Source organism: Gracilinanus agilis, chromosome 4 (genome assembly GCF_016433145.1).
Source record: "Gracilinanus agilis isolate LMUSP501 chromosome 4, AgileGrace, whole genome shotgun sequence".
Classification (NCBI taxonomy): domain Eukaryota; kingdom Metazoa; phylum Chordata; class Mammalia; order Didelphimorphia; family Didelphidae; genus Gracilinanus; species Gracilinanus agilis.
In genome coordinates, this window is record NC_058133.1 from 483,601,876 (window position 1) to 483,629,841 (window position 27,966).

The following is a 27,966-nucleotide window of genomic DNA, read 5'->3' on the forward strand; positions in this document are numbered from 1 at the left end:
AAATATAAAATATACAAATAGTCTATTTTTACTGTACATCAAGAAAAAATTTAATGACAGGAAAATCAAATGAAATATCAAAACGTAATAAGTATTTTTTTACTGTACATGGCACCTTTCACATAGAAAATTAGGGGAAGTCAGCTGCCAAACTGCTCACAGTGTCTTTGGGTATATCAAGATGAATTCCTTCAAAATAGTGCAGGAACCTGTCAAAAGAAGAAAGATTAAGGAATAGCTTGTTAATGTTTCTTTTTATCTGATGAACACAGACTACTGAAATGTTTCTAAAACCTTCACCTTCTCTTGTTCTTTTCTTGTTCTCTTAACTTCTCAGTCCTACAAATGCTTCGGAGGATGGGTAAGTATTCAGCAAGGCTGGCTTGCCTGCTCCCCAGGTTTAGAAGTGATTTACCAGAAAATACAGTTTTTATGACTGCCAGCCTCTTCTGTGCTTTACTGCAAGTTAAAAGGGAAATAATTAATCTTTTTATGTATATTCAATAAAAGTAGAACTGAACACTCACAAACTGATTATCTCCCTCTTATACTACACTGTTGCAAAAATGAACTTCTTCCAAGTACTGCTTTCATCCCATCATTCCTCTTGTTCAAAAATCTTCAATGGCCCCTAAATTACATTAATTGACAACATCTCTCCCTTGCATTTGAATGTACTCCCTAATCTGGCCCTGCTTCTACCTGTCCGGCCTATGCTCTCATCATCTGCCTTGGCAGATCATTGTCTTCATCTCTATTGAGCAATAATGAATTCACAGTTTTAACATGTCACATTTTACTAAGCATTTGCAGTGTTAGAAGATTAGAAAGATTTCAACCAAAGAGAACAATTTCTCTCCATACATATGTCTATCACACTCAAAAAGAAACTGGATTCTTGTTACAGTTCTCCGAGAGGGAGAGAGCAGGGAGGAACATACTGGGAAGCAAAGGTAATGTAAAAACAAACAAAATCAACAAAAATTCATCTCAAAAAAGGAAATCAGACTTACTCTACATCTGCAGCTGACTGACTGAAGTACACATTATTTCTTGGTTCTGAAACATACAAAGTGAGGTCTTCAGTTGGATCTTTCCCTAACTTCTTGCACAGATTCATAGAAGTTTCCAAAACTTTTGAAATAGTGGAAGAGCACTTGGTAAAACTGAGTGCTTCCGCAACTGCCTTCAGCTCTTCCACGCCTTGGCAAGTCCAGCCATCATTAGGCTCTTGACTAAACTCATCACAAAGGCCATTCTTGACTTTGCCATTTGTCCAGTTAAATTCTTCACTTTTACCAAATTCTTTTTGTTCCCTTAGATTAGGCAAAAGGGAATCTAAGAAAGACATATTGTCCATAAATTCAGTCAGCGAATTTAAACAATGAGAAACTAGAGCAGGACACCTTTGTTCTGCATGAGTCTTAGGAGAAAGAGAAACCAAAGTTCTGTTGGACTCCAAAGGTTTCTTCTTCTCTTTTGCACTCAGTTTGAGGGCAGAGCTACTCTTTTCTGAGCTAGAGGGTGGAATGGCTGATGGCAAGCTAACAAAGTCATCAGAATAATTCAAACCAGTGTCAAACAAGTCGCTGTCATCCAATGTGATTATCTTCTTCTGACGCCTCATCTTCTTGGCCTTTACTGAAGAGTCACCTTCTTCAAAGTGCTCGGCATTCAGGAGATTCTCATTCTTCCTTGCTGGGGGAGGACATGAAGTAACTGGCAAAACACAAAGCTCTTTTGATTCTGGGATGACATGAACTGGCAATGGCAGAATGAATTCAAGATTACTATATAAAAAATCGACATTCTGCTTCTGGAATTCAGTGAGGAGTTGGATGAGTTTATTCCATTCTTCCCGTGTTGTGATTTTATGCTGAAAAGCAAGTATGTGTTAGCAAATGTTTACACAATTATGTATTTACAAGTTTCTAATTTCCTACTAATAGTAGGTATGATGTTAATCTGTCTTCATGATGCCTAGCTTCTTTCTACCATATGTTCTTCTGCACACCAACACAGAACAGTGGCTTGGGCCTAATTTTTACCCAGTTCTTATCTTGTGATAGAGAATGAGCATTGCTCAAGGACTCCACAGTGATGAGCCAATCTATGTCAAAGTGAAGTTTATTTCCCTTGAGATGGCTTTTCATCTGAAACATCACAGCAATTTTATCCTAAACACTAGTTCTGAGGTACAACCTTGGAAGAATATCTGACCCAAAGGGAAACTATTAATATGGCACTGGTTGTAAAAGTTAGGTAAACTGTTACAAAGATAAATCTAAGACCTAAAAATTCAGGCACATTAAAACTACTGCTGTAGGTGGATGGAGAAAAAGAAAGAACTCAAAATATGGTTGTGAAAGTACCTTTATAAAGGCAAACAAGTCTTCTGATGGAAGGAATATGTTCTTTAAACCAAGGAGGCTCTCTGCACAGCCAATGTCACACTTTGGAAGGTCAGCAACAGGATCCTCTCTAGTGTGAGGATGTTTTTTAGGATGAACATCATCTTTAGAACAAACAGGCTTGGAGTTTCCATCACTCTCTCCTACAGGGTTATATTGTAAAAGAATATATTAGCATTATTTCCCCATATCAACATACACACATACCCCTTTATTCCTCCAAAAGGCCTATGTATTCAAAAAGGTCTTTGATATAGCAAACATTATTTCTGAAAAGACTAAACATTATTTTAATTAATGTTAAGTAATCATTTTAATTGTTTTAGTTAAGCAAAAAAGTAATGCAATTAGTATGATAATCATTCAGTTAGTTGTACTTGAAAAACCATCTACCATTACTGCCATTATCCTGAGAAAACAAAGAAGGGAGGAAGAAGCTTTTTAAAGTCATCTAGTAATACATATCAATTGTTCACCAAATTCTAAAAAGGTATAAAGGAGGGTCTCTTAACCTGAGGTCCAAATTTTCTTTTTAAAAAATTTTGATGACTGAGTTTCAATAGAGCTGATTTCCTTTGTAATCCTATATATTTATTTTATGCATTTAACATTATTCTGAAGAGGGGTCTATAGGCTTTCCAATCACTGCTTAAGTTCCTCATCTGTAAAATGGGAATAGTAAAATTCAAGTCACAGAATTATGTAGAAAAGTGCTTAAGAAATCTTGATGCATTATGTTAATGAGTCATTATGGATATTCTAGGACTACCTCTTGAAGCCTGATGAAAGCAGTTTTAAAGGCAAATAAAATGAAATATTTTACACAGGAGTGAATTTGTGGAACTTTTGCCAAGAGAAACTGAACAGTTTGAAAATGTAAACAGATTCATTAAGGCTTTTTAAACCACTTATGGACATTTGATGAGTAGCCCTAACTTTTGGTGTTCAATACAGCATGATAACATAAGACATAATAATGGACTGGATGAGTTGGTGTCTTGACTTAATATGAGCTGTGTACTTGGCCATAATTTTTATTATCCATTTTCTACTCATTCTACTTTAATACAAAATAGAAACCATATAATCTCTTCTTGGATTAAGCCATTTTCATTATCTCTTAGAAACCTGGCTCAAAATTCATTTTTCTGCTAAGAAGTCTTTTTTTTTTTTTCAAATCCCACCTTTGCCCAGGTTTTATATACACCATTTAGACTACACATAATCCCTTTACTTTTGTTTTAAAGCTGCTCCTCTCAGTACTGTATATAAAAAGCCTAATTTCTTAAACAGCTGATAGAAGTCTTCAAGGACAGGAACCAGATCTTATTTCTTCCATAATTCTGGTGGGCAATACATGGTTTTTATCTAATTTTACTCTGAAGGTTTCCTCTATAAATTCTGTCTATGAAGTGAATAAGCTCTTTAACTTAATCTAAAACATATAAGTGTGCCTATTTTAAGAAAAAACTGAACTTAAAGATAAATTAAGTTATATTAATATTTCAAAAGTTTCACTTATGACCATGTGTGGCCCCAAAGAAGAGATAAGAGAAGGTACCTCACACATCCTGCTTCTTTGCAAAGATAAAGGGTCTATAGGTGTGGCATAATGTATACAATATTAGACAGTTTTGATAACTTGGTTTTTACTGAACTGCTTTTCTCTCTTTTTTTATTCTTTGTTATAATAGATGGCTCTCTGGGACAGAGAAGAAGAGGTACAATGAGAAATGTAAGTGATATAAATACCTAAAGGATATCAATTTTTAAAACTTTTTAAACACTTCAAGTGGGATGCCTTAAAATAGTATATTTTTAATATATTTTGTTGTTAAACAAGAGTTTCATTTATTGAAAGACAGGTTAGGAAACCTACTAAATTTTAAGCTAAGTATCAGGAATCAATGCTAACTAAATATTAGTAAGAAATGCAAAGAGTATCACTGTAACAATGTTAATGGCAGCAAACAAGAGGAAAGAGAAACAAAAAGATTTTATTTTTTTTAAATATCAATTTAAATGTTTTTCAGTGTGTTACTTTTCAGGAACATATCTACTATGTCAAGGAGATAAATCTAGACTGGAGCTTAGCACATAGTAAATAATTAATGCTTACTAATTAAATCTATCTTAGATGATAAGAGATAATAAATGATGGCTGAAAAGGATGATATTATCAACTGCTTAAAATGTCCATACTTACAGTTGGACACATCCTTTTAAACAGTTCAACCCACCATGAAGTGATAATGGTTTTTCTTTTAAGAATCCACCTCCACTTCTAACCCAGAACTGTAAGTAGAGAATGCTTCTTCTAATATCACAACTGTTAACCGTCAGCAAGGTGACAAAGTCTTTTACGTCAGTTCTTAAATTTTCAGCCAAACAGAGTGTCTGCAGATAGCTGGCAACATTGAGCTATAAAATGTAAAAGAAACATATAGAAAAATATTTTTTGATTACAGTGTCCAAAAAAATTGTAGCAATAAGTTTTCCTAAAACTGAAATGTCCCCAACATTCTTTCAAGTAAAGAAAGTGCCTTGTATTTTTATAATTAAAAGCATATGAAACCCCAAAGAAGAGATATGAGAAGGCAGCTCCTTGAGAACAGAAGCAAGGACAAAAGGAATCATATACAAGCAGAACAACCTTGAAAGTTACAAGTTAGATTTGTTAATATACTTAAAAAAAGGAAAGCTAGTGCTACATCAAAGAGAATGCCAGGTTCAGGTACAAAGCTCTCCTGTTCCACATTGCATATGGAAATGCTCATTCTATTGGGTATTCAGAATAAATTTGGAAAGGCATGTCCTTGCTTCCCCGCATTCTCCTTTGCTGAGGAGACAGACAACAGGTATGAAACAATGTAAATATTGTTAGACTTTTTTGATATCTTGGTTAGTTTTACTAAACTTTTTTTTGCCACTTTTAAAATTTTTATTAAAAAGGATAACTGTACGAGAAAGAAAGGGTACTATATATTGAGAAATGTGGGTGATACAAAACCAAATGATGTTCAATAAAATTTATTAAAAACAAAAAAGCAAAAGCTTATGGCTATACATTATAGAAGGGAACCCTCTTGATTATTTGTAGGAGACAGTCAACATGAATCTGACCCCTACCTACAAATCTTCTAAAAGAAAAATTCTTAAATGCACAAATTAAGTTTCTGTTAATACATATCTTCTCAAAACTATTTAAGAAAATTCTTTTAATTCTGATTAGATCTCAACAGTAAAAGAAAATGTACTTACATTTTACAAATTTTACCTTTTATTTACTAAGAGCTCTAAGCAAGTTAATTGTGGTCAAAAAGTTTCCTCTATGGGGCAGCTGGGTAGCTCAGTGGATTGAGAGCCAGGCCTAGAGACAGGAGGTCCTAGGTTCAAACCCGGCCTCAGACACTTCCCAGCTGTGTGACCCTGGGCAAGTCACTTGACCCCCATTGCCTACCCTTATCAATCTTCCACCTATAAGTCAATACACAGAAGTTAAGGGTTTAAAATTTAAAAAAAAAAAGTGTCCTCTAAAAAACTTATTTCTTTTGAATTTCGTTGACTGTTTTTGTTTATGGACAGGAAAAGTTCAGTTTTTAAAACTTTTAAAAACTCTAGTTTAGGGGGCAGCTGGGTAGCTCAGTGACTTGAGAGGAGGCCTAAAGACAGGAGGTCCTGGATTCAAAGCTGATCTCAGACACTTCCCAGCTATGTGACCCTGGGCAAGTCACTTAACCCCCATTCCCTAACCCTTACGACTCTTCTACCTTGGAACCAATACATTGTATTGATTCTAAGACAGATGGTAACAGTTTAAAAAAAAAAAACTCTAGTTTACTATCTTTGATCACATATATTTTAATACAAAAGATTTGGTTCTATCTTTTGGTACAATATACTAATCATCCTTTTAAATCTATTTTGCAACATTAGCATGTGAAAAGAACAGTTCACAAACTAAAAGAGATTTTTATTTTGGATTGTGGGGAGGGAGAGTGTTACCTAAAGCTTTCAAGCTAATTCTCCAATCAAGTCAGAAGTCACTACTCAAATAATTAACACAATTTCCTTTAACCAATAAGCTTTTGGAAGTACATACAGAAGGCAAAACAACAATGGAGAGAAGTTTCCTGAAATTTATGGAAATGCTGGCATCTTTTTAAATTCATGCAACCAAAAAACTCTTTTGCTTTTTGTTGGACCAGATGATTACCAGAAACACTTCCAATCCTGACATTTTCTGATATCACACTATATATAATATGTCATGTCTACACTATCATGTCATCTTAATTATTTATTTTAAACCCTTACCTTCTGCCTTAGTAACAACTCTAAGATAGAAGGGCCAGTGTATAACAATTGGGGTTAAGGGATTTGCCTAGGGTCACACAGCAAGAAAGTGTTTGAGGCCAAATTTGAACCCAGGACCTCTACAAACCAGGCCTTAAATCTTTATGTAATATTTACACTACTTATCTAATCTGTAAAAAAAAAAATAACACTTACCAAGGAAGGAGTTTTAAAGTTGATTTCCTCAAAGGATCCATCAAATGTTAAGCTAAATGTTGGATCTGCAAAAAAGAAAGTTCTTAAGAGTTTAAAGGTATATAGATTGTGAGCTTATCAAATGTGCAGAAGGCACAGAGCTGGGTGAGATATCTGGCTAATAAATTGGAGTCCTATCTCAAAACAAGAACCATCAGACTAGAATTAGAATGTCAAACTGAAAGTATTACAGTTACAGTTATCTCTACTAAATCTCAAATCTTATATCTGGATTCAAAAATTCAACTTCACAAGTGAATACAGAAGACATGAATAAACAATTCATCTGAAAAAGATCTGGGGGGGATTTTGGTAAACCACAAACACAATGTCAATTATGCTCAGGCAACCAAAAGTGAATACATGAAGTCATGTCCCAGAGGAGAGAGCAGACATTCTCATGACCTTCCCTGGAAGACTGTGTTCAGTTCAGAGGGCCATTTTTAGGAAGGCAGCTAATAAGGCAAAGTGACCAGCATGGTAAATAAAAGGACTGGAGGTCTTGCCACATGAAAGCCAGCTGAAGGAAGGGGAAGGCGTGTGTGTAAGAGCTATCCTCATTCTTGAACAGCAGCACAGGCTCTGATCCTTTCAGGTTGTATTTTCAACATTAAAATACAATTTCTAGCATAAATCTTTCTAGAAATAGAAATACCCCTTATAGGTTCACTAGTTAAATCACCAGCAACTAATAATATTGGTTGTTTCTACAGAGCGTTAAAGTTTACCAAAAGCTTTTCCTACTATATCGTTGGATGAGCTAAGTTAGGCAATACAGCTATTTCTGCTTTATAGATGGGGAAAGGGAGACTTATCCAGAGAAATACTACTAATAACTAAGAAGACCCAGATATTGGTGCTCCAAATCACAGGCTCATTCCAATTTTACCACAATGATTCCGCCATTCCCAGTATAATTTTTTTTAATTTAATTCAAATTTTTTAAACTTTTACCTTCCATCTTAGAATCAATACTATGTATTGGTTCTAAGGCAGAAGATTGGTAAGGGCTAGGCAATGGGGGTTAAAAGTGGCTTGCCCAGAGTCACACAGCTGGGAAGTGTCTGAGATCAGATTTGAATCCAAGACCTCCCTTTTCTAGGCCTGCTTTCAAGCTACTGAACCACCCAGCTACCTCCCAATATAATTTTTTAAAAAGGCAAACAGGTTTAAGTGGCTTGCCCACAGTCACAAAACTAGAAAGTATCTGAGGCCACATTTGAACCAAGGTCCTCCCACTGCTAGACCTGCCTCTCTATCCACTGGGTCACCTAGCTGCCCCTTAGTATGACTTTTTATTTAACACCTTTAATGATGTAGGAAGAACATCTGATGCAGATCCATGAATATATTATGGAAGAGGGGAAAATCTCACTATACAATTAATTCAGGATAGATTTACCAACTAAAAAGAAGTACGTTGTCAGAATAATTTCAGCCAACATAAACAAATTTTGCTCAAGTCAGTTTTACCTACCACTTGTTGTAAGAATTACAGGCCTCTTAGTTGTGGCCATGAATGTCTTGATTGCATTTAGAAATCCAGCATCTTCCTCAAATATCACATCAACCTAGGAGAGACACTGCTGTGAATGCAAAGTCTAGGGATAAAGGGATGAAAGTCATTTTGCCAATATTCAGGCAGGCACCTGGGCTGAACTAGTTAAAATCTACCAGTCTATACTATAAAAGGCTTTTTGTAAGTTATACAATAAAAGTATAAACAAATCATTCTAAGTTAAGCTAAAAAATTGCAAAGACTTATAAGTGAAATTTGGGATCATTCAGAATAATTTCTAGCATCTCTGAACTACAGTAAAAACTGACCTGAAATTCCAACTTCACAAATGCTGACTAAATGCCTCCTATGTGCCAGATGTCGGGGCTGGGGAAACAACGTTAAAATGACCAACAGTCCTTATTCAACTGGGGCAAAACTTGTATAAGCAGATAAAGACAAAGGAGTATAAAGGGCTGGGCTCTGCAAAGGCCAAGGGTGAAAAATGCAGTGTTGGGTAGAATGAACAGCAAGCTGGGCAATTTAGCTAGAATAGGCTGTGAAAGGCTTTAAATGACAAGAGGCGTTTGCATTTTATCCAAGAGGCAATAATGAGGAGGCTGACAGGGTCAGATCTGTGTCTGAAGATTATCAAGGTAGAGTAGCCAGATGGAAGGTAAATGGGGTGAGGGTAGAGCAGAGCAGAGGCAAGGAGGTCAATGAACAAAAGGGATGGAGTGTAAGCCATGAGAATGCAAAGAATGGAACAGACCAGAAGGGCCCTGGAGGCAGAGCCAACTAGCCTTAGTACCTGTTTGGATATGGGTAGGAGCCAAGAGGGAAACTTGCAGGATGACTCTGAGGTAGTAAATCTTAGTTTCTGGAAGGAAGGCACTGAAGAAGTGCCTGGATAGACTATGGCTAAGGACAACCAGAAGAGAAGGTCTCCAAAACCCACCGATGGGAAAGCATGCAGGACACAGGTCAAATGGGTCAAATGCTCCAGAGATAAAAGAAGAGAAAGATGGAGAAAAGGCCACTGGATTTAACAGTTATATGAAGGTTGGTGACTTTAAAGAGAGCAGTTTTAGTGGAATGATGGTCTCAGAAGCCAGACTGTGTGGGATTAAGAAATGAGTATAGATGACATTTTCCCTCCAGGGGTTTGGCTATGAAGGCAGAAGAAACACATCCATTGTAGTGCTCTACCTTTTAAAATTAATTTCCCCATGATTTGCATTTCCATTTGTTTTTAAAAACAATTTCTGTTTGTATTTAATAAATTATATATATATATATATATATATTTTTTTTTTCTATTTAGCTACCATTTGTAATGCAAAAATGTAATCTTGGAATTTTTCCTGTTTAGATATTTGGCCATAAAACAAAAGGATAAATATTTCTTTTTGTGGTATTAATCATTCAAAAATCTATCATCTTACCTCCTCAAAAAGGATGAGAGATGTTGCATTCTTCCGGCTGGATTCCTCTGCCCCTAATTCCTTAACATTTGGGTTGGAGATGTTTGTGGATTTTATTTGAGCATCTTGTTTCTCTTCAGAAGAAATAATTTCTACATACATATCATATAAAGATATCAAATAAATTAATGAACAGAAAACTATTTCAATAGAATTTGTTCTCATTGAATAAGCTTAACTTCAAAATGCCCAGCAATATTCTATAGAATATCTTGGCATTTAAATAAGTAACTCATAGAAACTTAAAAAATGTTTCATAATCTTTCTCTAATGTGTTGATAATACATCCTTTTGACTTTATTTTACTATAATGAATTCTTACCTGTGATAATTACATTAAGTCTACACTGCCCATCTTTAGATTTAATCACCAAAGGTGAGAACACCTCCAATTCTGGGAGGTCCTAAGCCACGTGTGCTAGAGTGAGGGACAAATCAGAATCAGAATCAACCACCACCCCCTACACTTTCTATGAGAAAGCGTCTATTGTGATTGGTCACGGAGGCTAAGGGAAGGCACTGGAAGTGACATATATGTGAACCCTTCCAAAGAGGAAGGGGAGTGAGGCTGCAACTGGTGTGGTGGAGGGGACCCGAGGGTGCTTCGCTGGCTCCTGACTGAGACTGTTCCACGTGGTGAGTTTAAAGACTGAATCTTCCTGAACTTCTATTGGGAAACTTCCTTTTATAGACTCTGTGAGTGGAGTTTGCTCCATTCACCTAGGGGCCTCAGGCCCTTTAACCCTCAACTGAGGGTTAAGATCTACCTGGACTAATCAGTAGGGCAGATTCTTATCTCCGTACTTCCTCCCTCTCCCTCCCTCTCCATTCTCCCTCCTTCCCTCCCTCCCTCTCTCTCTCTCTCAAGTAAATAAATTTCCATAAAAGTCAATTTTGATTTGAGATTATTCTTAATTGAGGATTGATAATAGTTCATTCCTCTTGCAACCACCTTTAATATATTGAACCCATAAGACCCCTTTTTCTCCCTTACACACCTTTATTATCCTTCTGTGGTTTTGTCACTTCTTCATTACTTTGTTTGGAAGATACTTTAAAATAACTTGCCAAAGTTCTAGGGGGGAGTCCTCGTTTTGCGATTCTTGGTGAAAGTGGAGGTTTCCTTGGTGATGTAAGAACTTTCTTAGGTGAGCTTAATTTTTCTACCAAAAAAAAATATGTTATTTTAATCTTATTTAAAATGAATACTTCATAAGGTTGGAGTCCTCCACATCTCATTTCAATTTCATACCAAATGAAATTATTTCAATCCCAGTCTACATTACTGCACAACTAGGGAAGAGGTGGGGGGGTGTCATAGAAGAGCAACATCTATAAACTCATTTTAGTTTCAATGGCAAAGAAAATGATATGGCCCACAGGCACTTCTTTTGTTATGGCAAAGCTGTTGTCACAGTCAAGGCCAAAAGGCACTTCCAAACCTCATCTAGAAACCAATGCCTCATCTTAGGCTCTGCCAAAGTTGTAGAATTCCTTTGTGTTTTACCCCCTCACTTCTCACACAACACTGTACAATACTTAGAATGTCTGTGTATAAGAGGAAATCAGCCATTTTAGAAATATATTCTTCTGGGAAGGTTAGTTTTTTCCTTTGAAACAAAAGACAACAGTGCCTGAATTTGTTACCTTTCCCCAATCCTCCCAGGTCCTAATCTGCTGCAGAATCTTGTTGTCCTGGCCCACCTTGCTGCTAATCAAGCTTTTAAATTAATCTCTCACTAAATTCCTAGAATATTCATTGCCAAAGCAATTCTGTAGCCATATTTCTACTTTCTCAAACTACTTCTTCTGTACATTCTTTGCTTTCATGTGACCATTAGAAAGGGAATCCCCTCTTATCTTCCCCTCTTCTCTTGAATACTTCATGACCCATTCTATCCATCTTGTCCTTCTCTAGGAAGATGCTTCTTTCATTTGTCTTGAAGACCAATGTGCCCCACCTATGCCCTGAATCCAAAAGTCCATCTCCCCTTTCCTTTACGACTTAATTCCCACAATTATTCCTTTTCTTCCTAACAGCTTCCACCTCCCCCAAACCACAAGCTCATTGGATCAAGGATCAATTTCAAAAGTGCTCAGATCTTCTATCTTAAAGAAATCTTTTCTGTGGACTAGGACCTCAGGAACTTGGTCAGTCTGGCTTCTGTCTTCCTACAAAGTAAAAAGTGGCTACTGACCATTACATTCCCATAGTACATAAGCTCCTAGAGGGGAGAGATTTGACTCATTTTTTACTGTGTACCCCCTGGCACACTGCTTTACAAGGGCAGGTGCCTCTAAAGTTTTTTACATTTGCTGCCAAACTTCTTAATCTGATAGCTTTCCACTGCTACTACATCTGCCCCTTCCCCTCTTAGTCCCTACAATCAGGCTTCTGCCCCAACCATTCTTATAAAGGAAGGTTCTTCAACCCAATAACCTCACCTTAGGCCTCTTCCAAAATCCTAAAATATTCTCTTCTCCAACATGTTCTGGGACCTAGCAATTCCATAATTCACTACCACCTAAAATGTTCTTCTCTTTCTCCTTTGCCAGCTCTTCTCCTTCTGCATCTATCTTTAATTCTCTACTTCTCTCTTGTCACAGACTCAGCATCACTTCTGTATTGAAGACGTCCAAACCTATATTTCCAATACTGACTTTTTAAAAATTCAATTTTATTTTACTACAATTCCAAATTTTCTCCCCCCACTCCCTTCTCTCATCTACTGAGAAGACAAGAAAAATAAAAACTATTAAAAACATGTACCATCATGCAAAACAAATTCCTACATTGGTCATGTCCAAAAATAAGAGACGATAATAAACTTCCACCTGCACCGAGTCCATTGACTCTCTAGCTGAAGGTGGACAGTATGTTTCATTATGTGTTCTCTGGATTTGACATTAGTCTCTACAAACACTGATTTTGAATATGTACTTCATGCTCAGGTTTCCAAATTCTATTAGAGAGCTCCATATGGATGTTACACCATCACTTAAAAATTCAATATGTTCAAAACTAACAAACTAGTTCTGCTTCTTAAAAATTCCATTTTTTTCAATGTCTCTCCTCTCTTAGTCTTCCAAGATTATGATAATGAAAACAGCCCTATGAATAATGGCAAAGCACTTGATACATCATCTCAATTAAGCTTGGCAATAACCTGGTAAGGTAAAAATATTATTATACACCTTTCAGAAATAAGGAGTCTATGGCTCAGAAAGCTTAAAAAAACTTGCCCAGGATCATCTCACACAAGAGGAGGGAACCAAGTCCATAGCCAGCTGATTCCAAAGCCAGCATTCTATCCACTAGGCTGTGCTTTGGGTTTATCTTTGACTCTTCCTTCTCCTGTATCCTCTGCATTTAATCTCTCATCAAATATTATCAGTTATTCCTTTCAAATCTGTTCAGTTTGCCATTTCACTTCCTATTGCCCATAATAGTAGCACACTAGAATAACCACCATCTTGTGTATAATTGTCAGACTGTTTGATAAAACACAGCTTTCACCATCAAACTTCCTGCTTAATTATTCCCACCTGCCTCTATCTCCACAAATCCAAATATATTTGTTTAACTTTCAAGCCTTTTAATAATCTGGTCCTATTCTACACCAGACAACCATATTTCCAGATGTTCTTCAATTATGTACATTGCACAAAGCCAATTTTTGGATATATCTCACTTATTCCCTCCAGTTCTCAGCAGTGCCCCTGCCAGGAATTCTCATCTTTCCCCCAACTCTACCTGTCAAAATTAAAGCACCTATTCATCTTTTAGAACCATTAAGGTCAAATTCTAACATATTCTTCAAGATGCCAACTCTAACCACTCCAATTCACTCTTATCTTCTTTCTCATAAATTCCTACCAAATTTACCCTCCTTGAAGTTAGGAACATTCTCTTATACTTGTTTCTATCCCTGTCCCCCCTCTATCTCCTCACAAGCAGCATGAACATGGAGGGTTGCTCTCTGGCTGCATTTTGCTACTGTTCTGATAAAGATTTTAAAAGATTTTTCTTTGAAAGGCTACATAGTACTTGAAAATAGACCATTTAGAATTATATGGAAATGGGTTCAAGTGATCACTCACACACACACATACACACATACACACAATCCAGTAGAATTACTTGTCAACTCCAGAAGGAGGGAGGAATGAGGGGAGGGAGAAAACATGAATCATGGAATCATTGAAAAAACTTAATACAAAGCTAAAAAAGAAAAAAGAAAAGAGACCATTTACTTACTTGGTGATCTGCCTAAGCTGTAGTTGTTAAAGAAACAAGGCTTATGTGAATTGACACCTTGCTTGTCGACTTGATGAGACTGAGTAGCTTCTTTTAGTTGAGATAGAATTTGTCTACCACTGCGTTGGGAAGAGGCATTGACCTCAAATATCTATAAATAACACAAAATTTAAAAAAGAACTGAGTTGTACTTTAAACATAAGGTAACTTTTACACTGATATTTTCAAATATTTGAAATGAACCTTAAAGCCCAGCTCTTGAGCACAAGCGTATACTGCAGCCGTCTTCCCCACTCCTGGTGGCCCCGTGATAAGCACAGTATTACAAAGAGAATTCTCATCCTCATCATCAGAAAGGTCCTTAAAATCCATACTAAAAGAGAGATCTGGAAAAAGGAACAAAAGCATATTTGTAACATGATTAACCATCATTGGATATGACCATCAGATTCATATTTATTGTATGTAAGCAAGCAGGGACTTTTTTCAACTAGCAAAAAAAGTAAATACCCTGAAATGCTCATTAGAAATCTAAATGAATTAATTGTTAACCTAAGGGTGAAACTCATGGCCCCATGAAAGCAAAAAAAAAGCAACTGCAAAAACCCTCCATTCACACCTTGCTCCTTGTCATCACTTCTGATTTTCCAATTTCCTTTTTCTTCTAATTCAGCTCTTCTTTTCCAGTCTTTCAACCAACTGTGATAAGAAAATGTGAATTATTAAGTACAATCCATGGACTTAAGTATCAGAATATACATTAGGATGAATCTAAAAGAGAAATTATTTTAAGTCTTCAGGAAAATTGTAAAACATTTAAATGTAAAACATTTAAAAATCAATAACTTTCAATATTATAATTGATCTCAAATGATCTCTCTTTTTTAAAAAATCCTACCTTCCATCTCAGAATCAATACTAAGTACAGGTTCCAAGGCAGAAAAGTGTTAAGGGCTAAGCAATGGGGGTTAAGTGACTTGCCGAGGGTCATGCAGCAAGGAAATATCTGAGGTCAAATTTGAGCCCACAATCTCCCATCTCCAGGCTTACCTCTCTCTATCCACTGAGATACCTAGCCACCCCTCAAATGAGCTCTTAGAGAAAATTTTACCAACCTGTGTAACTTCTGAATTGCTATTCTATTGTCTATGAGTTCGCTGGAGTCCTGAGGTTGATATTTTTCTGTCCAGAGAACATCCTCAATTCCAAAATCTAAAAGCAAAACATTTTGCATTTACTGGGTGAAATATTTTTTTGAAAATGAAAGGCAAATTGAAAACTTCAGTTACTGACATTATTATGGATACATTTTTAAATCAAGCAACAACAAATATAGCAACAAACAAACAAGAAAAAGATCCCTAATTCCTTAGATTAAAACTTTAAAAGTTACTACTTAATGACATCCCAAACACGAGGAAAAGGTATAGGTATATAGTATAAGCAAATAGTCTAAAGAACTTTTAAATAGAAGGGGGGAAAGTGAGCATATGTTTGACAGCTATAAGTAGATTAAAAAGTTCCAAATCATTAGGGAAATTTACCAGAGATAGATGTTCCCTCTGAGGCAAATTCCTTATCTTCATCTACTATCACAACATCAAAATCCTGGGTTGTATTAATTCCTTCTTTATATGTCATACTTTCCAAGGCTGCCTGCTTTTTCTTGGATGTCCTGGGAAACCTTCCTTTGCCTGACTCTGGCTTGCCCTCAGGCATTTGATCATGATCACGTTCACTTGGTTTTCTTCTTTTTGATTTGTGGTTTTCATTCTCTACTCTTTTTCTCTTGGTTTCCCTTTGACTGTCAATGGATTTTATTTGGGGATGTCCTACATAAGGGTTTAAAAATAGTAAATACTTAATGATCAACAAAAAAAACACAACTTTAATATCTTAAAATGATTCAATAAATTTATTACAACAGGTGAAGGCAAGGCTTCAGATGGTAGAGCCCGAAATCCACCTGTAGAACTTCATTCTCTATTTTGCATTTTGTTCAAATGGACAACCAGAACCTACCAGAGAACTGTGTGATTGATACTTAGCACTGCTGAGGTCCCTTTCCAAGTGCCCTGCTTGCCCACTGGTTAGCACCCACAGGTGCACCAGGCCCTGCCCCTGAGGAAAGTCCTGCCTCTCTGCTTCAGATCAACGACTGCTTTTAATTGTAGTTCCCAATAGTCAATTAGCTCTGACAGCCCTTTGAAAAATGCCATTTCAATATCATAGCAATCCTAAGAGATCACTAACCTTGTTTATTACTCTGACACCCAAAAAGTGCCTGGTGCTCAGTTCGCTTTTTTAAAAACTGTGTAAAAAATCTTCTTAAAGGAAATTGAGGATTATGCCTCCTAATTTCCTCCAGCAAGATCTTCTGTATTTCTTCTGTAAAATCTCTTCTTACCCCCAACAACTGCAATATAATTTAAAATATTTAATGAAAACTCCATTTTAGTCATTTTTATTATACTATACATGAATAAATACTAAGGTAGCCCTGGCAACCAAATCTTCCCCTTGAGAGAAGCCAGTAATGATGTATGAAGGGTTCTGGTGAATTTGTAGTAAGCTTTATTTGGACTTTTAAGTTCATATCATTGCTGTTTTGTCTTCTAATCTGATAGTAATTTCACCAAGGTATTATTGGAGATATCTAAATTCACTAAAATATTTTATTCGAAATGATAATCAAATACATAAGTACCTACTACTCAGTTACTAGTGACTATGTGTCAGGCACTGGGGATAAAAAAAAGAACAAAAGCAGTGCCTGACCTCTACTAGAAAAGTAGAAGCAGAAAAAATATAATTATATACTTAACCTTTTGACAAGGGAAACAGATTCTTAAAATAGTAAAAAAAGCGCTAGAACACTAACCGCAAATGTTGAATTATTGATGCTGGGCCTGGAATTCAGAGCTGAAAATTCACCAAGGGCAATGACATGTTTGGTGACATCAGGTGCCCTGGTATTCAGGTCTTTAAGTTCAGTTAAGAGAGGGCATGAAGGGGGTGTCAAACTCCACAAATGGTTCCCTAAAAGAAAAGAAACATGACTCTCATACTTTCATTTCATGCTAGCCAAATGAATGTTTATTGAGTAATTATTGTATGCACATGAAAAAACTTGAAAACAATTCTACAGTAACATATACATGCCAACAGGTTGAGTGAGTTTGCTAACGTCAGTCAGCTAATTAAGTGTCAAAAGGCCAGAATGCATGACTTTCTGACTTATATTCTACTTTCCTACCATGCTGCCTGTGTATATTTATGTACTTTAAAACTCCCAGTGAAATTGCTAGTTATAATGAAACCATAGCCTCATCAAGCAAATATAAGACAAGTAAAATAGAACATGCAATTTGCTATTGCTTCCAACTATATACTTGTGCCAATTAGATTCATCCCAACAGATGGAGACTTACGGTTGTCCCGTTGCTGTATATGGATGACCGTCTGGAAACAGGAACTTAATGCAGAATACGCTTCTAAGGCAGCTGCTTTCTTTGCAATGTGGCGTTTCAATGAGTCTGGCAAGCCACTCATGAGAAATTCACGCTTTGCTTTAAATTGCTCATCACCCTGAGAGTTTTCAGATGCACCTTGACTTTGAACAAAATAAATGACTTAATAAAGGAAAACTACGTCTCAGGGAATGGTAACAGGATGTGCAAAAGGCCCTATTTTTCTTGTTAAGTTCAACCAAGTGTGAAATCAATATCATGAAAAACAGGGTGCCATCAGGAACTTTTCTGTTACTAAAATAAACAACTGCTGTGTTTTTTTTAAAATATGAATAACTTATTAAAATACTAAAGTTTAAAACAAAGGGTTATATGTAAGCCTTCTAAGAATAATAATTATTACTTACATTTGTAGAGAAAAACTTTAACATACAACAATACAGGTATTGAATGAATGTTATTATCTCTACCTCACAGGCAGGAACTAAGGGAATTTATGTGACTGATCTAAGGTATTATATATGGCAGAGTCAGACCCAAACCTAAATTTTTAAATTGCAAGTCCAATGTTCTTTACATTATGCCCTATTAACTTTTTTTTAACATTTATTAATATTCATTTTTAACATGGTTACATGATTCATGCTCCTCCTTTCCCCTTCAACCCGCACACCCCCCACCCATGGCCGATGCGCATTTCCACTAGTTTTGTCATGTCCTATTAACTTTTTTAAAAAAATATTTTATTTCCCTCCAATTACATGTAAAAGCACTTTAACATGCATTTAAAAAACTGCTACTTTTAAAAATTAAAATTACATGACTATGCGCCTTAATAGGTCAGTAGGACTGACTATAAAGAAACCTTGTCCCATCTTTGTTAGCCAGAGCTGTCTTGCTGTCAAATAGGATTTTTCTTCAGGTTCCTAATTACTGGAATCTGCACTTGTGGAGACAGCTTGTGTTCCCTCTGTTTGCCTGCCTGCCTGCCTATAGGAACAGCTGTAAAATACTTTTTTTCCTGAGTAGACAAGTATGAAGAAAGGAGGGTGAAAAAATGATCAGCTTCTGCTTTCCTCCCTCATTCTGCAAAAGCTCAAACGGACAAACTGACCAGAGTTATGCAAAACAGACAGGTAAAGTGAAGAGCAATTGCCAGAAAGTGAAGACTGAAGGTAAATAGGTGGCTCAGTGAAGAGAGAGCCAGGCCTGGAGATGGGAGATTGTGGGTTCAATTCTAGCCTCAGATTCTGCTTAGCTGTATGACTCTGGGCAAGTCATTTAACCCTCATTGCCTAGCACTTACGGTTTTTCTGCCTCGAAACTGACACATAGTATCAATTCTTAGACAGAAGGAAAGGGTTTAAAAAAAGTGAAGGTTGATTTTCGGGGGCAGCTGGGTAGCTCAGTGGATTGAGTCAGGCCTAGAGACGGGAGGTCCTAGGTTCAAATATGGCCTGAGGTACCTCCCAGCTGTGTGACCCTGGGCAAGTCACTTGACCCCCATTGCCCACCCTTACTACTTCCACCTAGGAGTCAATACACAGAAGTTAAGGGTTAAAAAAAAAAAAAAAGGTTGATTTTCCACTAGGATACAGATGATGCTGCACATAGATGAACATGCCTTAAATAAAAAGTTTCACAGTAAACAAGGAAATAACTAAGAATTTAAATTAAATTTAAGATCATTCTGAGAAGCAATTATTGACATTGTAGAATTTCCTACTATATTCTTTAAAGCATTGTTTAAAAAACTGCTGGCTTGACCTGCCTTACTAACCTGCCCCCAAAGTGGGGAAACCATAAGCAGAAAGGAACACAAGGATACAAAACTCTCTCTCTCACCCTTGGGTCTCTTTCTAGTCAGTAAAAACAGTACAATCAGAAATCAACACCAAATTCTTTAATGAGCAGCAACTGCTGTAAACCTGATGATAATCTTTACATGTGCAAAATAGAAAGAATCGTTAAAAACTAGTAAAAAAAACTTCTACACTTTTAACATTAGGTAAAACAGAAATGGAACACTATACAACTTATATCCTTGAATCCCAAACACCATCAATTAAATATTTGGTAAAAATTTTTCTAAGTTCTTTAGCTTGCATTGAGACTGACCTGTTGTCATCGAAAATCACAATGGGTTCAGCTGCTTTCTGGGCTTTTTTGGCCAAGAATAGAGGAGCCATTTTTATTTTTCCTTGAAAAAACAAATGCACAGATTAGATTCATATTTTCTATCATTTCCAAATGCTTCCATAATTAGTTACTTTCTCTCCTCCCTTTATTGGGAATAAACTACATAACACACAAAAAGTAATGTCAGGTAGAAGATATGTGGAGTATTTAGTAAATTAGAATTCAAGTCTACCAACAGGCAACTTCTTAGAAGTATAATATTAAATATTTAAATGTTAAGTTCTCCAAGGGAAGAAATTGTGTCCATTTCTAAAAGGCATTACCATCAAAAACTTTTAACATAAATATTCTTATGAAATCAAAATACCAGGTAAGTTCTTAGTTGTCTTGTTAATTTTTTTCCCCAGAACATCATTCAAACACTGGATTTCCTTCTGTTTGTTCTCTGAACTCTGTGAAGAAGTGGCGGTTGAATCTATAATTATAACTGAACCCTAAAATGAAAAAATAGAGATTAAAGATTTCTTTTACCTATTATATGTAATACATTGTATTAAATTCTCTGTAGAATTTAAAAATTGATTGAAATAATAAAAATAAAACTCAGATAAAATTTTCTCTTTCCCGCTCCCTTTCAGATTATGCCTAGATAAAAATGAAGCACTTGAGCCACCTCATTTATAGAATAGCAACTGTTTTGTGACTGGGAGAACAGTCACCTCAGCACCTACTTTTAGAGGGTTACATCTTGGCAATACAGTAGACGCAAAAATGTTACTTTCCATTACCACAAGGTTGTAAATGAATACCATATGTACCCTTAAAAGATCTTTCTACCCAAAGTATTCTATTTATTTCAGTAAATATTTGGAGCACACTTACATCTATCTCTGATAATTTTCTCCTTTCGGTCAGAATCTGTTGTCTAGAGGAACGTCGCAAAGGAGCTGACACTTCTTCATTCATCTTTGACCTGCTATGCTGTATGGCTTTGGCTTTTTCAATCAGCTGTTTTGCCTTTGATATATTTTTAGAAATACTGCTTGCCTAGTAATAAAAATTCAAAATAAGATTCTGTGATATTATATAATAATTCATACGGAGTATTTACTAAAGAATTTGTCAGTATACTATTTTCACTATTAATAGAGAAGGCAGAAAAAATATTTATAAATTTTTACCAAGGAATTATCAATAGCTTTGGGTTCAGTTATACTAGGCTTACCTTCGTCACTTGTCTTAAGTTTGTCTAGAGGCAGATAGTTTAATATTTGCAAAATTTAGTTTCTAAATTTCTAATCAGAATATTAAACTAAGTATAAAGAAGGCATTTCTCATTATCCTAAAAGTATCTGTTTTCTGATATGGGTCACCAAAACCAGAGAAAGTGTTAATAAATGGGGCAGCTAGATAGTTCCATCAAAATAGAGCACCAGGCCTAGAGTCAGGAGGACCCGAGGCAAATATGACCTTAGATACTTCCTAGCTGTGTGACCCTCAGCTTTATCACCCTTCCCTCTTAGAATTGATGTTGACAGAAGCAAAAGTTAAAAAAAAGAAAGTATTAATGAACAAACAAAAATCAAGTATGTGCCAGAAACTAGGGATACAAAGACAAAAGTGAAACAGACCCTGCTCTCAAGGAGCTTACATTCACTCGGGGTAGGGGGACAACAACTTGTACTAAGTGAGTATATACAGAATATGAGGTCGTTTTGAAAAGGAGAGTAATAGCTAAGATCAGGAAAGGCTGAGTCTTGTAGGAAGACATCTTAAGAGGAAGGGGGGAAGTATGAGAAAAGGAAAAGATTTGGTCCATGCCATAAAATACCTGACCATCTGAGTACCAAGAAAAAGATATACATAAAAAACCAGAATATGAGGTATGAATTATAAAATGCTAATTAATAGACAGTAAGTACTGTACTTTGGGCCTGAGGGAGAGGGGAGGGATTGGGAGAGGGGGAAAAAGGGAGACAGAGACAGAAACAGAGAAGCAGTTTAGATAGCTAGGTTTATATTAGATGGAGATGGAATTTGAGTTAGGTCTAACCTGATGGGCAGAATTTAAATAAATGAAGAAAATGAGGGAACATTTTAGAACAGAATGGTACAAGGCAGGAAAGCTCATGATATAATTAAAATATAATGAGAAAATATATTTGTATATATGGGGACTGGATCATTAGATCAGAGGTTTTAACTGCAACAGATCAACTCAAAGTCTTAAAGCAGGGAAGTGACCAGAAAAAGGATATTTAAGGAATATATATATGAAAGCCATAGCAGTGTGAAGGACAAACTGGAAAGGGGAGAGGACCAGGTCAGGGAGATGGGAGACCCATCAGGATGCTCTGAACTCTTCTCTGAGAATGGTAGCAGTGAAAATGAGAAGGGAAGGGACAAGCATAAATCATACCTCAGAGGTAAGCAACAGTGAAGAGGATTCTAAATATCTTCCAGATTTTAGGTCAAGCCCACGTTCTAAGCTCTACTAATTTCACTTTGCTGGGTTAATGATTGGGCCAAGGGTTGTCAGGGATTCTGCTGCTGTTCTGGGCATGGTCAGTTCAAGGACAGCCTCAGGGAATGGGATCTATAGAACCCACAGACACCTGCCCACTTCTCACCCTTGGCAAATTTAAAATTGGAAATAGAAGAATTGGCAGATGCTTACCAAGGTTGACTCCCGGAGGTTTCCCCTAAGTAATAATCAGCAGATGTGAGTAAATGTTATTCAGAATGCAATGCCTCTCAGTGAAAAAATTCTGAGTACAAAGTGATATGTTTGTAGGTCAAATTAAAATGTCAGAATTGCCTAAAAGTATGAGGATTAGGACTCTGAAATTTGTAAACTATATATTAGAGGCCACGTGGTGAAGGAGCAAAAAGTCAGCCTCAAAATTAGGTAGCCCTGGGTTCAATCCCACATCTGACACATAATGACTGTGACTCTGTACATATCACTTAACCACTCAGTACTAGAGGCCAGTGGTGTCAAACTCAAATAGAAATAGGGGCTGTTGATGGGTATGTTAGAATCCCTGTAGGCTGTATTCTGACTTAGCTTTAAAATATGTTACTGGCTAGGGAGCACAATGGATAGAGTACCAAGCCTGGAGTCTGCAGGATCTGGGTTCAAATTTGACCTTATACACTTCCTACCTCTATGACCCTAGGCAAGTCACTTAATTACATTTGCCCAGCCCTTGCCATTCTGTCTTAGAATTGTTACTAACATAGAAAATAAAGATTATAAAGTAATGTTCCCTATGTTTTGCAGTATTTTGATATATTAAGTATTTTCCAATTACATTTTAATCTGGTTGGGACACACCAGGAACTGTTGTAGGCAGACAGGATGTTTGACACCTCTGTCTCCAGAAACTCTGGAAAACTATAAATTGCTGAGGAATCATCTTCATCTGGGAGTTCCCAGTTCTCATCCCTGTCCTTGTTAGATGTGCCTTATTTTTCCTGAGATAATAATAATAAATTTCTGAACCAATGACCATACATAAGCCAAATAGGTAAAAGGCTGACTAGACAGTTGTCTTCAAGAAAATCTTTGACCATTTTGGGCCTATTATTTTTCATGGATTTTACTGTTAATCAGTTAACTTGACAAAACTAAAGGGAGAAATATAAATACTTTGGGACAGTGATAATGTAAGTTTTTTAAAATACATATTAATTTTCTTTCAACTTATTTCTACCAATGGTAGTTTTTTAAAAGGATAAATAAACAGAAGATAGAATGACTGAATTCTCTCATATTTAAATTACCTTTCTACTCCTGAGAGTAAAATCTTCATCTGTTTCAGTTTTCTTGGATTTTCGGGGTGAACGAATTCTGGTAAATTTCATTCTGAAAAAGGAAAAGATGTCAAGAAACATTTTATTCATCAGTATCTAATGTGGAAATCTCAACATCCAACATAGAAATGAGCCAAGAAGAAATCCAATTTTAGGGACTATAAAATAGGAAAAAAAAAGGAGACTAATAATTTTCAAGCTATCTAATCAGAGGAAGAATTAAATTGATGTAAGTCAAGGCAAATTAAATTTTTGTTTGAAAAGATTTCAGAATCAGGACTTTTTACCCATTCAACAAATAAGGCTCTATATTTTATTCCTAATCCAAACCTTAATTGCATAAAATTCATATATAAAAAACAGTAATTCTGAAATAATAGAGAGCTTAGAAACTTTGGGGGAAAAATATATATATATATGAAATTTGTGTAATAAATGTAGATTTAGCCAGTTATGTTCTAGGGGGGAAAAAAAGAAACCTAAAAATAATTTATTATTGATAGGACCTCTTCTCTAGCACATAAAATCCTCTAAAGCATTTGAGAAAGACATATTTTTACCTAATAGGACTCTTTGAATCAAAGGGTATTGTTATCAGTTCAGCCACATATAAACCGTGCTGTTCCAGGGACATGCTCGCAGCTGTTGAAGTAGAAACCTTTCCAGGACTGGCAACAACTTGTTCATCTTCAGAATCAGTGTCTCTAATGCTTACTAAGTTTTTTGGGAAAGATTTTTGGGTTGATTTTGGAGTGAAATCATTTCCCAGGCTGTCATCTAAGACATCTTTAGGATATGTGACTCCGACTTTTACTGGCGTAGTAATCTTTCTTGATGATTTATTGCTGACTTTGGGAGTGGAAATGTGTAAAGGATGACAGTCTGGAATGCCTTCAGAAATGGAGTTTGTAATGCTATGAGAGTGAGTGCTTTTGAAAGCTTCAGTTTTCTGTTGTCTTAAACTTCTTCTGATACTACTTGAACTTTGCTCAGTATTTACATCACATGAAGTATTTTCTTTTTTACTAGCATCCTCAGTAGCCAGTATTCTTATATCTTTTTTCTGAAGCTTTTTCCTTTTTCCTTTGGCTGAGGTTCCTTTAGGATCATATGGCTGTGAATTGTCATTATTTGAATCCTTCTGCATTTTAGGGCATTCTGTTACTTTAATTGAGTCATCTTTACCCCCTTCCTCTTTCAAGGATTTTTCCTGAGCATCTTTCTGTTTTTCCAAGGATTTTTTTACTCCATTTTTAACAGCATCAAATGCAGGCTGCCTAAAAGCATTCATAAACTGCTGTCTTTCTTCCACTGTACATTTTGGCTTTACAGCTTCAGGGCCTCCAGCATCTAACACTGCTAACTCCAATTCTTCCTCTGCTATAACTACATTGGATTTTCTTTTCTGAATTGTCTGTTCATTTTCGGACTCTGGAAGATTATTTCCAATTTCACATTCCTTTTGCTTCAAGAAAATTGATGGTATTTTCACAATTTTTTTCCCCTTTATCCTTGAAATAGGTTTTGGAGGGACAGCATGGATTTGTGCAAGAACAGTCACTTTTTTAAGGGGCAACTGCTGGGAACTTTCATCAGTTTCAGGGTCACTAGTGTTCCCACTTTTATCAATTTTATTGGCAGTATCAGAATTACAAACTGACATTTTTGGTCCTCCTATGTGCTCCAATGTGTTTTCTTCCTGACTTCTTAAGAATTCTTCATATGATACAGTTACTGTATTATCATTTACCTGGGATGGTGTTTTAGATATGTGAGTACCCAGGCTGGAATTACTTGTAAGATTCACAACTTCATCAGTTTGTTTATTGTTTTTAAGCTCCTTTTTATATTGTTGGTTTGCTTCTTTTTCTAATAAATTTCTAGTTAGGCCTTTATCATCGTTGTGCTTCCTCTTCCTTAATTTTTTGCAGTCATTTTTTATATTGCTTTGGTCAGAGTTTACGTTCCTTTGATCTTTTTGGGAGGACATTGTGCTTGACTGCTTTTTGTTATTGTGTCTACCTTCTGAGAAAGTCTCTATATATTCCTGGGTAAGTAAAGCAGAAGTATCACTATTCACGAAAACATTATTTAAGCTCATTTCTTCTCTGCTGTCATCACTACTAATTATTATAGGTTCATTTTCCAATTTTTTAATATTATTCAGTTGTTGAGATAAATTAATTCTCTTTCCTCTTGTCTTAAGCTCTAAATTGGAGGGACTGTTTGAAAGTGTTTTCCATTCTTTGCTATCGTCAACATGCAATGCTTTAGAAGATTGAATCTTACACTCTTTAACCATGTAAGGCTTTTCATTTATGGGTGAAGTCTTTTTAAAATAATCTAAAATGTTATTAGATTTTGGTGGGGAGAAAACTTTGTCCGCAGTCTTCCTTATAGGTGACATATATTTAGTAATGGTTTTACAACAAGATCCATCATCTTCTTTCCTTGGCTTCTTGCATGGCTATAAGTTTGAAAGAAAAGAAAAGTCTTACTTATGATAACAAGGTAAGAATAAGGGTTTATATTGTTATTTAAAGAAACAAATGAAGTAGTGAAGAAAAGGATTTTCAAAATAAAAAGCACTAATTTATACATATCAGATAAGGAAGCTATCTAAAAAATAAGAAAACATTAGAAATACCTAGAACAAAACAACTTGTATGACTTAGGGAGTTGTTTTAAGGGGGAGAAAGTTGCCCCAACTTCAATCTTGTGAATTGACTTTTAAAGCAGTGGTTAATACCAATAGTGTTTAAGAAACGATCTGTAGTAATGTTTATCTTTTTGTCTTTAGTATAAAGTAGCAATCTATTTATCATATTTAATAGAAACCAGACATCACACTATCAATAGTTCATTAAATGAAAATCAGTGCTACCTTACTATTTTATATGTTTCACTGGGAATCTTTAAAGTTCAGGTTCACTAAGTTAAGTATTTTACCTAATTCTTTTTTTGGGGGGGAGAGGGGAAGGCAAGATTTTTTTTAACAAGAAGCAAAACTATAAGCAGATAAGGAGAAACTTTTAAGTAAGGTTGATATCCGGATACTCATGTACATTGGCCAGAACTAGAAAAACAAAAAAAATATTTGCCAAATATTCACATGTGACTAAAGGTACAGGTGTGACACAAATTAAAAGAAAAGACTGTCACAGTTTCCAGTCAAGGACGTAAACAAGTGTTTGCTTTTTCTCAAGAATGTACAATTCCCCATCGCTATTTCAATAGTCTATTTCAGTCCTGATCTGATCATTCAAAGCTGCCATTTGAGAGAGTAGAGGCCCCTCTCAGGCCCTTCAGATCCTATCTGAGTTCTTATCCAGGACATGCCCAGACTTCACTGGCCAGGAAAACCCTCTTCTCAGCTACAAGGGAAGGGGGGAGGAGGGGGGAGAGAACATATGTTGAAAGGCTACACAGAGAGAAATGGGCTTGGGGCCTGGGTGAACAGTACAGAAAAGGCCCTTGCCTGCCCGAGAGGTTCCCAGGGTATAACTGGGTGGGGGTCCGCACTCTCTCGAAGGGTTAGAGTTCTAAGGCTGGAAGTGACCCCCAGGACCCATCTTACAAATAGGGAACCTGAGGCACAGGATCGGATAGGGGGTACTGCGGGGAATGGGTATCGACGTGAGCTTCGTACCAGGACCATTAACAGTCCCTGGGCGCATTAATGATTTGCCTGCTGTGTGACAGGGCTACGCTCCGAGCGCTGAATGGGGTGGGCAATGTAAACAGTTCCCCCCCGGACTAGACACCGGCACTCCCCCAGGCCTAGCTCCCTGCCAGGGAAACGGGGACCTCTCCTCCAGCGGCGCCCGGGCTCACCTGGATGTCCAAGTCCTTCCCGGGCGCTCGGGGCGGAGCCGCGGCCGCCGAGGCCATGGCCAGCACCCCGACCATGGCCCCCGGTTCTGCTCCTCCGGGGTGGCCGGGTCCTCAAGCGCGAGCGGGGCAGGGTCCGGGGCCAGCGCGCGCAGCTGCCATGGCGGGAGAGGCTGGACTGGACCCCGAGGAGCTCGGGGCGCGGGAAGAGACCCCGCAGAAAGAGCGCGGGCGCAGCCCCTACGGGCGGGAGTACTGCGCTGGCGTCTCCCCCTCCCCCCGCCGGCGGGCGACCCTCGGGGGCCCGGGCGCCGGGGCTGAGAGGGACTCGGAGCGGGGGAGGGGGAGGATACGAGCGACAACGAAGGCCCCAGAGCGGCGGGGAGAGCTTCTTGTCAATTAGGTTTTCGCGCCGTCCTGGAGCGCCGGAAGCGGGGGCGGAGCGCTTGCGCACTTCCGGAACAAGGAGCGGACGGCGGCCGTGAAGGCCATTAGCTCGGCACCGCCA

General features: G+C 37.0%; 1 protein-coding gene across 1 annotated transcript; it reads right to left on the bottom strand.

The window, feature by feature from the left end:
• Nucleotides 1–130: 130 nt before the first annotated feature.
• On the bottom strand, nt 131–27,536 carry ATAD5 (ATPase family AAA domain containing 5). Its single transcript, XM_044676241.1, has 23 exons — nt 27,462–27,536; nt 24,188–26,094; nt 23,598–23,679; nt 20,694–20,858; nt 20,179–20,305; nt 19,791–19,872; nt 17,634–17,815; nt 17,084–17,241; nt 16,456–16,618; nt 15,747–16,034; nt 15,318–15,414; nt 14,822–14,901; nt 14,446–14,588; nt 14,203–14,353; nt 10,943–11,107; nt 9,906–10,036; nt 8,440–8,533; nt 6,924–6,988; nt 4,652–4,832; nt 2,373–2,554; nt 1,014–1,876; nt 301–459; nt 131–209 (listed from the first exon to the last, which is right to left on the bottom strand). The coding sequence occupies exons 1-23, from the start codon at nt 27,534–27,536 to the stop codon at nt 131–133; spliced, it is 5,619 nt and encodes a 1,872-aa protein (XP_044532176.1).
• Between the last annotated feature and the right edge of the window lie 430 nt (nt 27,537–27,966).